This window comes from Drosophila obscura, unplaced genomic scaffold, assembly GCF_018151105.1.
Source record: "Drosophila obscura isolate BZ-5 IFL unplaced genomic scaffold, ASM1815110v1 contig_13, whole genome shotgun sequence".
Taxonomy (NCBI): Eukaryota; Metazoa; Arthropoda; class Insecta; order Diptera; family Drosophilidae; genus Drosophila; species Drosophila obscura.
In genome coordinates this window covers 667764-681265 of record NW_024542713.1, presented here as the reverse complement: position 1 = coordinate 681265, position 13502 = coordinate 667764, and the positions used below count along the sequence as shown (strand labels likewise).

Sequence of the window (13502 nt, the reverse complement as noted above, 5' to 3'; positions counted from 1 at the left end):
GTCGCACACATCAGAAAGTGATAGAACTTAGAGGCAGTGCCTGCTTTAATTCGTGATTTTTCATTCAATGGAAGTCTGTGACGTTGTTTTAGTGATGGAAACATTGAACCCTAATGAACATTGACTTTTATCGATGTTTGAAAAATAAAAGCATGTGTATTTTTTAATTATAAGCTTCATGTAGAACTACTGTTCTCTGCTTGTTTTGAAGTAGACCCTTCGTATATTATTATTATCAACCATGGTCACGTGCAAATTGCTGCAGAAACATAGACCACATTTTTGGATTTTATATGCATTGAAAGATCTAATGAATGTCGTAGTGGTCATGGTGTAATTACATAATTATAAAATAAATTACTCAATTTTATTGATTTAATTTAATTTCTTACATTCTTTGGTGCCAATTGAGACACAGACACCCCATTTACTGCCATTAATTGAATAGTATATGCCGTCCTCTTAGTCAGCCACAGTTTTATGTTGCCTTGATTTCCGTTCATTCTATACTATAAATTTGTAGAAAAAAATCTGTGTGTAAGCGGCTATCTCCGCAACGCGTGCACCAAATTGCATGCTGTTTTTTTTTAAATGATAGCCAGAGAATGTGACCTGGTTTGCACAAACAAATTTGTACTTTTCTATAAATAGGCTTCAAGAATTAAAAATGAATCAAAAAAATCTTAAATTTTATAGCCAGAGTATGCGGCATTCTTTCTTTACAAAAGTGTTCACTTTTCTATGTATAGGTTGAACAAAAATTAAAAATTAATAAAAAAAAAAATCTAAAATTTGGTCTAAAAATTTGTGTTTGAACGCCTACTTCATTTCATTTTGTGTCATTCTGTAGAACAAATTTGGTCTAAAAATGTGTGTTTGAACGCCTATTTCATTTTATTTTGTGTCATTCTGTAGAACATAACATTTGATGATAGGTCCCGTTCGAATCAACGGAACAATGATGCAGCAACAACTGCAAATGAACGTCGTGATATTCAAAATCTACCTGATGTAGCGTTCGCGTACAGTAGTGTCACCGATTACGCTTCTCATAGGCAAATTATAATTGGTCCAATGAACGACCGTTGTCGCCATTGTCAGGCATTAAAATTTAAAGGTGAAGCAGATGGGATGTGCTGTGCGAGTGGTAAAGTGAAATTGCCTGAATTAGGCAGCCCACCACAACCATTGAGCACATTATTTAATGGATTGACACCTGAGTCTAATCATTTTTTGAACAATATACGAAAGTATAATTCGAGTTTTCAAATGACATCTTTTGGCGCCACAAATATTATAAGAGAACTTCATGCCAACATTCAAGGTAATTAAATAGTTTTGTTTATGCAAATTGTACGTTTGTTCTCATTCTATCATATATTTTATTGAGATTCAAGGTCAAATATACCATCGAGCTGGCTCTTTGTTAACTTTCGAGCATGCAGACCACCAATTTTTGCAATTATATTTTATCGGGAACGCGGAAGACGAAGCTGATAGTCGGTGTGCCATTATTACCAACACGCGGAGACAAATTATTTTCGATTTGCAAAATATGTTCAATGAGCACAACGAATTGGTTCAGGTTTTCAAAACATCGCTTGATCGAATGCCATCTGACGATCATAAAATTGTTATTCGAGCTGATAAAACACCGGTTGACGAACATGCAAGGCGTTTCAATTGCGTTTTAGAAAAAAATTGAAATTTTAATTTGGCTGATTGAAAAAATAAGGCCGAATCAAATTGACGATGTGATCTCGGCAGAAATTCCAGATCCGACAGTGGATCCTGAATTGTTTGAAGTGGTCACCAAAAATATGATTCACGGTCCATGTGGTGCGTTGAATTTGAATTCACCCTGTATGGTTGAAGGGAAATGCTCCAAACGTTTTCCAAAAAATTTGGTCTCCGATACAGTGACGGGCAACGATGGATATCCCGAATATCGGCGTCGATCAACTGAAGATAATGGCCATTCGGTAACTTTGAGAGTTAAAAATCAAGATTTGGAGATTGATAATCGTTGGGTTGTGCCATATTCACCGTTATTATCTAAGATTTATAAAGCGCACATAAACGTAGAGGTCTGCAATTCAGTTCAATCTATTAAATACATTTGCAAATACATCAACAAGGGCAGTGATATGGCTGTTTTTGGAGCAGTTGCTAATGTTAACGATGAAATCACTAAATTTCAAATGGGCAGATACATCAGTTCAAATGAAGCAGTATGGCGCATATTATCATTCCCGATCCATGATAGGCATCCAACTGTAGTTCATTTAGCTGTTCATCCTGAAAACGGTCAACGCGTTTTTTTCACACCCGGAAATGCAATGCGAAGAGCTGCGCAACCACCAGCAACAACTCTAACTGCATTTTTTTCGTTGTGTCAAGCAGATGATTTTGCGAAAACATTGCTATACGCCGAAGTACCCGAATATTATACGTGGAATAATTCGTCAAAAGTTTTTCAAAGGCGAAGACGCGGAAAAGCCGTTCATGGTCAGCCAGTATTGTTTCACTCAGATGCGATAGGTCGAATTTATACAGTTCATCCTAACAATCAAGAGTGCTATTATTGGCGATTGTTGCTAATAAATGTTCGTGAACCAACATCATTTGAATCTTTGCGAACTGTTGATGAAGAATTGTGTGGGACGTATCGCGAAGCATGCGAACGATTGAATATGCTGGAGAATGACATGCATTGGGTGATGCATCCACATCAAATTCAGACACTTTTCGCAATTATTATAGCCACGTGCAGTCCAGCAAAGCCAATTGAATTGTGCCAAAAACATCAAAATCATTTGTCAGAGGATTTTTTACATCGATTGCGCCGTCAAACGGGTGATATAAACGCCGGAAATTTACAACGAGGCATTGATTGCTATTGAAGACCTTTGCTTGATGATGGCAAGCAAAGCATTAGCTCAATTAGGTATGACAGCGCCTAATCGTCATATACACGACCTTTTCAACAAAGGACTGGAGCGTGAACAGCAGTTTGATCGTGCCGAGCTTAGTGCGTTTGTGCAAAACAATGAGCCACGGTTAAATATCAACCAAAGAACGATTTACGACCAAATATTGCGAGCTATCGAAGAACAACATGGTGGACTGTTCTTTTTGGATGCAGCTGGAGGTATTAATGCGTGTTTGAAAACATATAATTTCTGGCGCTCTGTGAAAACACTTAGATTGACTACAAGTGTACGTGTTCAATTGCAAAACGATGCTTCAGCAGATTTTTTTTTCCAGACAACTGTTAGACATTGGTAATGGCATACTTCCCGTTGACAATTCTGGCTTCATAACGCTTCCAAATAATTTTTGCACTTTTGTGTCATCGAAGGAATACTTGATTCAGAGCGTGTTTCCAAATATTGTACAAACTTATAGAAACCATGACTGGTTGAGGGAAAGAGCAATTTTGGCCGGAACAAATAAAGATGTCAATGAGATCAACGCATCTATTTTGAATTCCATCCCAGAAGAAATGGTTGCGTATAGGTCGGTTGATAGAACTACACTAATCAACACGATTTTTCCTCAAAGAAAAAAACGAACTTTTTCTTAAAGATTTAGGGCTAAGAAATGGTTTGATGATGTTTTTTTTTTTCTATGGCAGACTTTTTTTTTAAGAATTTTCGAAAACTGATATTTGTTTTTAAGCTTTTTTTCAGAGGTAGCTTGTTTTTTTCACATAACTCTAGTATTTTACTATTGGTTAAAGAACTTTGCTATTTTGAAAAGATAATTAAAACAGCTAGAAGTTGAGCCCAAACACTTTGTGAGTTCACCTTACCGTCTGGGAAATATAAAGCATTGGAATGCAAAAATGATGATTTTTGTGCGGTATTTTTAACGAAATTTTGACTTTAAAAACTCAGGAAAAGTCGAAAAAAAATGATATCCTGTGTTCTCTATTTTTTTGTATATAAGTGCATTAATTTGGCGTCGTTTAAAGTATCGCTCATTAAAATCTATTTAGAGACTTTGGATCTAAAATTCGTTAACCAAACCTAAAATATGAAAAAATTAAATTTAAGTCTCTCCATAGATTTTAATGAGCGAGTTTTTAAAGTCAAAATTTCTTAAAAAATACCGCACAAAAATCATCATTTTTGCATTTCAATGCTTTATATTTCTCACAAAGTGTTTGGGCTCAACTTCTAGCTGTTTTAATTATCTTTTAAAAATAGCAAGGTTTTTTACAACCAGACGTAGATACTAGAGTTATGTGAAAAAACAAGCGCTACCTCTGAAAAAAGCTTAAAAAAAAATACCAGACTTCAAAAATTCTTCAAAAAAAAGTTCTGCCAAAGAAAAAAAATCATAATTCTTTAAAAAATTTTAAAGCCCCATATCTATCAGAAAAATTCGGTTTGGATCCTTGAGGAAAAAAAAGTTCGATTTTGTCAAGTAGTGTTATCAATCAAGATGATGTTGTAAATTATTAATCCAGTCGAATTTCTAAATTCATTGGACCTACCTGGATTGGCGCCATACTATTTACAAGTAAAAGTTGGAGCCACCATAATTATGCTACGGAATCTTAATCCACCACGACTTTGCAATGGTACAAGACTTGCTGTGAAAAAAGTTATGACTAATTTACTTGAAGCAACTATTTTGACTGGGAAATTTTGTGGTGAACACGTTTTAATTCCGAGAATTCTGATGATTCCGACTGAAATGCCATTTGATTTCAAACGACTACAATTTCCGATTCGTCTTGCTTTTGCTATGATTATTAATAAATCACAAGGACAGTCGTTGCAAATTTGTGGTTTAAATTTGGAGCATCCGCTATTTTCACATGGTCAACTGTAGCGTGCTCACGAGTAGGCAAACCTTCGGCATTAATTATTCATTGTACCGACGGCAAAACAAACGAGAAGGAACGTGCGAGTCGCTTCTAAAGAAGCGACTCTACTATATCCGTACTCAGTCACTATATAAATTTTTGAGCATATGATTTTTTAGAATTTTAGAATTAAAAAAAAAAGTTTTACATTTTACATTTTTTTTGCTACATCTGTTATCTACATCTACATATATTATGTATATTATACATCTAACATGTAGATTATACAAGTACCATTTAGATTCTACATCTCCTCCGCTAGGGGTTGCTCGCGCACTGAGCGCGGCAGAGTGTGCGAGCGAGAAGGAAAATGAGTTGCGTTGTCGTTTGTCGGACGGCGGGCAGGGGAGCAAACTGAAAATTAATTTCTTCATTCTGGCTATAATTATGATCCGATCTAATTCAGATTCGGCAGTCTGGTAGATAGGGTCATTCTCTACGATAATGCGTCTTTAATTTTATCGTATCTTTAAAAATGTGCCTGCCACAGATTTTCGTCCTTTATGGGGGCGGAAGGGGGCGGGGCGAAATTTTGAAATACACTTGTAGCAGTGTGATATTACATGAGTCTGGAAACAAAATTTGGTTGCTCTAGCTCTTATAGTCTCTGAGATCTAGGCGCTCATCAAGACGGACGGACGGACGGACAGACGGACATGGCTATATCGACTCGGCTATTGATGCTGATCAAGAATATATATACTTTATGGGGTCGGAAACGTTTCCTTCTCTGTGTTACACACATCCACTTTTACCACAAATCTAATATACCCCTTAACTCTTTTTTGAGTACGGGTATAAAAATATTGTTTATCAAAAAGCATTGCAATAAATAAAATATGTCATTACATCAAAATTATCATTTATTAATTTCGATGAATTCTGTTGAGCTAGCGAGCTTTTTCACTAGCTGTTGAATTTAGATTAAATTATGAAGTCGAGCGATTCAATATACTTTATGTGTGTACAGTTTATTTGTTAAGTAGGCGAAATATATGGGGTGCGGAGGTGTAGCGAAATAAAGCGAGGGGTACCGGTTGATCAAATCAAAGCGAGAATTGAAGACGCAGGGTCTGTTCAATATGCGAGAGAAGTGAGTGATTGATCAAGACAGTAGAACGTGAAAGCGATAATGATGACGATCAATTAAAGACTACTAGAGGGAGGCGGACCGAATTGCCCGTTCCCTAATGCAAGCGAGAGAGAGAACGAAAGAAGCGATAGAAGCTCGGCTGCTGCTGAGCCGAGCACGAGCGATAGATAGAGAGAGAGAATGCGATAGAACAGTATAGATGCTGAAGCTGCAGTAGCAAATGAAGAAGGAGATATAAAGAGGCGAAAGAACGGCCGCTGCCGTGAGTAATTATAATCGGTTACAATATATATATGCAGTGGGCAATGCAAATAGAAAACAAAGGTGAGATTACGTTAATTTGCTCCACTGGCTATTTTGAGGCTTTTATTGGGGAATATGAGGCCGGGAAACCAGACAAATTCCTAAACATTAAATTCATTTAGTAAGCAGCGAAACGCGCGGGTCTGCTAGTAGACTATAGAATATATACATACATACAACTTATTGGGTCGGAAACGTTTCCATCTGTGCGTTACACACATCCACTTTTAGCATCACTTTTAAGAGCTAATTTATTGTGCGAAATTTTGGAAATTTCTATGAAATTTAACATTTTTGGGTATTGTTCGAACACAAATCGGAACTCAATTTTCCTTCGAGTAACAGCGCAGTGGAAACATTGTGGTATTGGACTGGACTATCGTAAACCATAGCACAGCTACACCTAATCAACATGGATATAATCGATATTTTCTCAGTAGTCTTCATTGGTTTCAGAATTGTCCTTTAACATTGACCTTTAAAATTTCCCCTGAAAATTGAACTTGAAAATTGTAAAATTTGTACAATCCCTGTGTGCTCCGTTTCCAAGATGAACGCATCAGACCCTTTCGAAATTCAACACTCGGCTCAAGGTCAAGACATTTGCCAATTCTATGTGCAGGGAAATTGTGCATTGGGGGAATATTCCCGCTTTTCCCATGACGTCAATGAGGCCTGGCTCGAGGCTGATTATACTGGCAGGGAGGGGCCAAGTACCGGCTGGGTGAATGCGTCTTTATTATCCAACCACTTGGGATCATTTACTGGATCTGGCCAGCAGGAGGAGCAGGAGCTGTGGGAATCCAGCGACCCTGGATCTATGACCAACCAGATGGGAACGAAAATGGAATACCCAGTCTTGGACTTGTAAGAAGACGAAGAAATCAATGCCCCGATATGGCCCCACCCGGTGGGATCCTTTACTGGATCCAGACTCTCTCTGAGAAAGAGAAGGATGATTTCCCCCTGGCGTATATTTTCCACAAAAGAGAAAAAAAATGTTCAATAATTACATTAGTCAACACTAGAATTAGGCTGTGGCCCAAAATATAGATTCTTATAGATTTGGGCGGGGCTTACAATTTTTTAACGAATAATGGTTTTTTTTTATGGTGTAGTTTTTGTTTAAGAATTTTTTAAAATCTGGTATTTCTTTTGTTTTTTTTCAGAGGTAGTGCTTCTATTTTTCACATAACTTAAGTAACTTATATCTGGTTGCATAGAACTTTGCAGTTCTAAAAAGCTGACAGACGCAGCTATAAATCCGACCCAGACCCTTTGTATTTTTTATACCCGTACTCAAAAAAGAGTTAAGGGGTATATTAGATTTGTGGTAAAAGTGGATGTGTGTAACGCAGAGAAGGAAAATTTTCCGACCCCATAAAGTATATATATTCTTGATCAGCATCAATAGCCGAGTCGATATAGCCATGTCTGTCTGTCCGTCCGTCCGTCTGCGTCTGTCTGTCCGTCTCTTGTTGAGCGCCTGGATCTCAAGGACTACAAGAGTTAGGGTAACCAAATTTGGTTTCCAGACTCATGTGATATCACACTGCTACAAGTGTATTTCAAAATTTCGCCCCGCCTCCTTCCGCCCCCACAAAGGACGAAAATCTGTGGCAGGCACAATTTTAAAGATACGATAAAACTAAAAACGCAGTATCGTAGAGAATGCCCATATCTACCAGATTGCCGAATCTGAATCAGATCGGATAATAATTATAGCCAGAATAAAGAAATTAATTTTCTTCCCCTGCCCCCCTCCGGCAAACGAAAACACAACTCATTTTCCTTCTCGCTCGCACACTCTGCCGCGTTCAGTGCGCGAGCAACCCCTAGCGGAGGAGATGTAGAATCTAATTGGAACATGTACAATCTACATGTTAGATGTAGAATATACATTGTATATGTAGATGTAGATATCATATGTAGAAAAAAAATGTAAAATGTAAAATTTTTTTTTTTCTAAAATTCTTAAAAATCATAAGCTCAAAAATGTATATACTGACTGAGTACGGGTATAGTAGAGTCGCGTCCCCAGAAGCGACTCAAACGTTCCTTCTCGTTGTATTTATACCCGTACTCAAAAAAGAGTTAAGGGGTATATTAGATTTGTGGTAAAAGTGGATGTGTGCAACGCAGAGAAGGAAACGTTTCCGACCCCATAAAGTATATATATTCTTGATCAGCATCAATAGCCGAGTCGATATAGCCATGTCCGTCTGTCCGTCTTGATGAGCGCCTAGATCTGAGAGACTATAAGAGCTAGAGAAACCAAATTTGGTTTCCAGACTCATGTGATATCCCACTGCTACAAGTGTATTTAAAAATTTCGCCCCGCCCCCTTCCGCCCACACAAAGGACGAAAATCTGTGGCAGTCACATTTTTAAAGATACGATAAAACTAAAAACGCAGTATCGTAGAGATGCCCATATCTACCAGATTGCCGAATCTGAACTAGATCGGATCATAATTATAGCCAGAATGAAGAAATTAATTTTCTGTTGGTTCCCTCTCCTTCTCCAGCGCTGCTGACGCTACTGATTCTCTTTCTCGCTCGCACACTCTGCCGCGTTCAGTGCGCGAGCAACCCTAGCGGAGGAGATGTAGAATATAAATGGTACATGTACAATCTACTTGTTAGATGTGGAATATACATTGTAGATGTAGATGTAGATAACAGATGTAGCAAAAAAATGTAATATGTAAATTTTTATACCCGTACTCAAAAAAGAGTTAAGGGGTATATTAGATTTGTGGTAAAAGTGGATGTGTGTAACGCAGAGAAGGAAACCTTTCCGACCCCATAAAGTATATATATTCTTGATCAGCATCAATAGCCGAGTCGATAGAGCCATGTCTGTCTGTCCGTCTGTCCGTCTGTCTGTCTTGTTGAGCGCCTAGATCTCAGAGACTATAAGAGCTAGGGCAACCAAATTTGGTTTCCAGACTCATGTGATATCACACTGCTACAAGTGTATTTCAAAATTTCGCCCCGCCCCCTTCCGCCCACACAAAGGACGAAAATCTGTGGCAGGCACAATTTTAAAGATACGATAAAACTAAAAACGCAGTATCGTAGAGAATGCCCATATCTACCAGATTGCCGAATCTGAATCAGATTGGATCATAATTATAGCCAGAATGAAGAAATTAATTTTCAGTTGCTTCCCCTCCCCCTCCCGCAAACAACAACGCAACCCATTTTCCTTCTCGCTCGCACACTCTGCCGCGTTCAGTGCGCGAGCAACCCCTAGCGGAGGAGATGTAGAATATGATTGGAACATGTACAATCTACATGTTAGATGTAGAATAGACATTGTATATGTAGATGTAGATAGCGATGTAGCAAAAAAAATGTAAAATGTAAATTTTTTTTTTCTAAAATTCTAAAAAATCATAAGCTCAATAATGTATATACTGACTGAGTACGGGTATAAGTAGAGTCGTGTCCCCAGAAACGACTCACACGTCTTTCGTCCTCTTCATCATATTTTCGCGTATTTTTTTTTCGAAATTTTTACTTTAAAATCTCAGATAAGTCTAAAAAAAATTAAATCTATGGATAAACGGTCAAATTGCAGCCGTTTGACCAAAACAACTCAAAAATAATTTTACCTGAAATTAGTGCTTTTATTTTTCACATAACTTAAGCAGTTCTGAAAAGCTGACAAATGCAACTATAAATCGTGTTCAGACACTTTGTATCTGCAGCTTAACGCCTGGAAAGATATTAAGCTTTCAAATTCAAATTTCATCATATTTTGCGGTATTTTTTTCGAAATTTTGACATAGAAAGATGTCATGGACATGGAGTTCAAACGTTTGGAAACGATTTCGTGCAGCCAAGCGAGCCCTTAAGCGAGCAATAAAAAGCAGCAAGTCGTCCTGCTATTTCCCAGAGGAGGTGACGACAGCCATCGGAAACAAGAAGGCCCCAGACCAGACGGGATCCCCAACAAGGCCTTAAAGTTGGAGCAAACACCAGACCGGGGTGGTAAGACACCTCAGCAGAGTCCTAAGGGAAGGAGTTTTTCCCAAGCAGTGGAAGGTGCAGCGCCTAATCCTTTTGCCTAAAGGAAACAAGCCCCGGTGGAACCGTCAGGATACCGCCCAATATGCCTGCTGGATTCCGTCGGTAAAGTCTTGGAGAGGATCGTGTACTCTATACTACTAGCAGTGATCGAAGAGAAGGAAGCTCTGTCAGAATCCCAGTATGGATTCCGGAAGGCCAGATCCACGGTCGACGCCATCAGAGCGGTCACCGACATCTCATCGAGGGCGATCGAGGGAACCCGATGGAGATTTGGCACGAAGGAGTACTGCGCGGTTGTGACCCTGGACATCCGTAATGCGTTCAACTCGGCGAACTGGACCCGGATCAAGGAGACCCTCGGAAGAATAAGAATCCTGACCTACCTGCTCCGGATAAATGACAATTATCTGTCGGATAGGGTACTGAGGTAGAAACGGAGGAAGGACCGGGTACTAAGGTGACAGCCGGAGTTCCACAGGGGTCAGTTCTAGGACCTCTTCTGTGGAACATAATGTACGACGACGTCCTAGAATCCAGCTTCCGCAGGATGCCAGCTGATTGGCTTTCCGACGACCTAGCACTGGTCGTAGTGGCCAAGGAGCGTGCAGGACTGGACCTGGCCGGCCATAAAACAGAGGCCGTTCTCATTACGAGTAGACAAAAGGTGGGAAGTGCGACTATTAAGTCGCAGGACTCAATAAGGTATCTTGGCGTGATGCTGGACAACCGATTGAGCTACCGTGCCCACCTCGAGTACGTCAGCCAGAAAGCCTCCAGGATGCAGGCAGCCTGTCGAAGATTCTCCCCAACATTGGGGGTCCAAAGGCAGGCCGGTGGCTACTCCTGTCAAGAGTAGTGGCCTCGATCCTGTTGTATGCTGCGCCCGTGTGGTCGTCAGTACTAATCGGCAACAAGAGTCTCCGAAAAGGCTGTCAGTGCCCTACAGGCTCTGCGCTCTTCGAGTGGTGTCCGGATATAGGACGGTGTCGGATGATGCTGCCCTGGTCCTCGCGGGTATGATACCGGTGGACATCCTAGCGACGGAGATGACGCAGCTATACGCAGAGCGCCCGGAGTTAGGAAGAATGGCAGAGACCATCCGAGCATCGGCAAGACTGGCGTCGATAGCAACATGGCAGGCAAGGTGGAACATAGCCACTAATGGACGATGGACCCACAGGATTGTTCCAGACATCGAGCCATGGATAGGGGCGGCGAATCGGAGAGGTGAGTTATCACCTGACCCAATTCCTGACGCGCCACAGAGGCTACAGGAAGTACCTGCACAGGTTTAATCACGATGACACCCCCGATGTCCCCAGTGCCCGCATGAGAGCGAGGATCCGGAGCATGTGATTTATCACTGCACGAGGTACCGCTCAAGAACATGGTTCGTCCCACCACCAGAGGAGCTGAAGGCCTACATGACGGAGTCCGAGGAGAAATTGGAAACGCGTCTGCGACACCCTTATAGACATCCAGAGCGATCTGAGGAGATGCGAAAGGGAGCGACGCTTGGCGGAGAGTGCTAAAGTAGGCAACCCATCCCGCAAAGTAATACTTTGCGGTGATCCCGCGGGAATGAGGTGCGTAGCTGTGTGTGGTGAGTTTAGCTAAGAAGCCCCGGAGGGGTAGTCCAGTTCGTTGATTGGTATGGGCCGGTCACGTCTTTTTAAAGATTCTCACCCACCAAGGCGTATCCATGGAAAAACAAAAAAAACAAAAAACATACAATACATACAAATACACATAATCATAAGCCAATTCCAATAAAATTAAATAAAAGTAATAATAACTACTACTATAATAAAACTAACGTCGTCTTGGGCTTTAATCCACATCAGTGCAAAAACCCTGGGCCACACCACTAACCATACGGTATATAGATGTTCCAGTTCATACACCGAACGTGTCGCTGCTGAGTTTTCTGTCCCAGGTCCCCAGGTCATCGGCTGCTGGACCTGAGACGTTCGGCTCGCGCACCTGAGACGTTCGGGTGTGAACCTGAGACGTTCGGCATTTTTTTGTCTTTGTCTCAATCTATTTTTTCCCTCACTTTTTACGCATCCAGCGGTGCTGCGTGAGTTTTACTTTGCATTCGTCCATTCACATTCATGGGGGGGTCGGGACACGCTCCTCGCATTACCAATTTGAACAAAATATGAGATTTTTATTATATGGCAATGAACCCACCTCCTCCTTCTCCTGCTCCTGCTCATCCTCCTCTCGAGCTCTTCTAATGACCAGCCAATGGCTAGATAATGGCAGGGTTCAGTTTGCTCTGCCCACCCATGCCGGGGCATATAATATCGTTATTTTATGCAAGTTTCTGTTAGAACACCTGGGAATACAGCAAACAAGGCAGGGGTAGAGTTAGAGAGGGTGTTCGGAGCAGCAGCCGATAATAGTTCTTCTTAATATCATATAGTCATATATCATCTCTTATACTGCTTATACTTATCGCTCTCTCAGTACGCTCCCGTACACACGCACATATGCCAGTACTGCTTATAGTGCATTGCTTCGCCCTGTTCTCGCAGCAGTCCAAATATTCGTCGAACGCATCGAGTCGTAGTTCACGGCCACGGCCTCAAAACCTTTGTAACCCGTCGTGAAAATAAAAAACATTTGTAAACTTAACCAACGGAGTAAATTATTGTAAATGTGGAGTCAGAGTTCGGCCGAAAAAGCCGGCAGCTTCCAACAGAGGGCATATACATTTATTTAAATGATTTTAAATTCGTTTAATCTATAATACATATGTGCCAATGAGTATGCCAATAAAGAGAGAGAGAGAGATCACAGGTCACCCGTCACACATACCATATCTGCGGAGGAGAGTGCGGCATCAGCAGGACCTGAGCCTTAGAAGGAGGAGAATGAAGCAGGTCTAAGCCTTAGAAGGAGCAGGTCTAAGCCTTAAAAGGAGGCAGGTCTAAGCCTTAGAAGGAGCAGGCCTAAGCATTAGAAGGTGTTACTATATATGCATATTTATTTTACTTTGCATTTTGCATTTTTATTTAAAATTGCCAACTTTCAGTGGTCACATGGAAATTTAAAAACTCAGCAAAGAAAGGCATTGAAACCCAAACACGAAGCGCTATAATGAGACCCCTTTCTCGCTCCCCGAAAGCCATCGCCTCGCCCTGTCACCCCTCAGAGAGTGAGAGAAAGAAAGCCCCAGAGGGAGCAA

General features: G+C 40.7%; 1 protein-coding gene across 2 annotated transcripts; it reads left to right on the top strand.

The window, feature by feature from the left end:
- The first annotated feature begins 895 nt into the window (after positions 1-895).
- LOC121405025 lies at positions 896-3437 on the top strand. 2 transcript variants are annotated; one of them, XM_041595560.1, is made up of 2 exons: positions 896-1324; positions 1398-3437. In XM_041595560.1, exon 2 carries the CDS (start codon positions 1821-1823, stop codon positions 2901-2903), a length of 1083 nt encoding a protein of 360 aa, XP_041451494.1. In that variant the 5' UTR covers positions 896-1324; positions 1398-1820; the 3' UTR covers positions 2904-3437. The 2 variants fall into 2 exon arrangements, with proteins under 2 accessions (XP_041451494.1, XP_041451493.1); XM_041595559.1 differs by having other exon boundaries at positions 1391-3437.
- The last annotated feature ends 10065 nt before the right edge of the window (positions 3438-13502 follow it).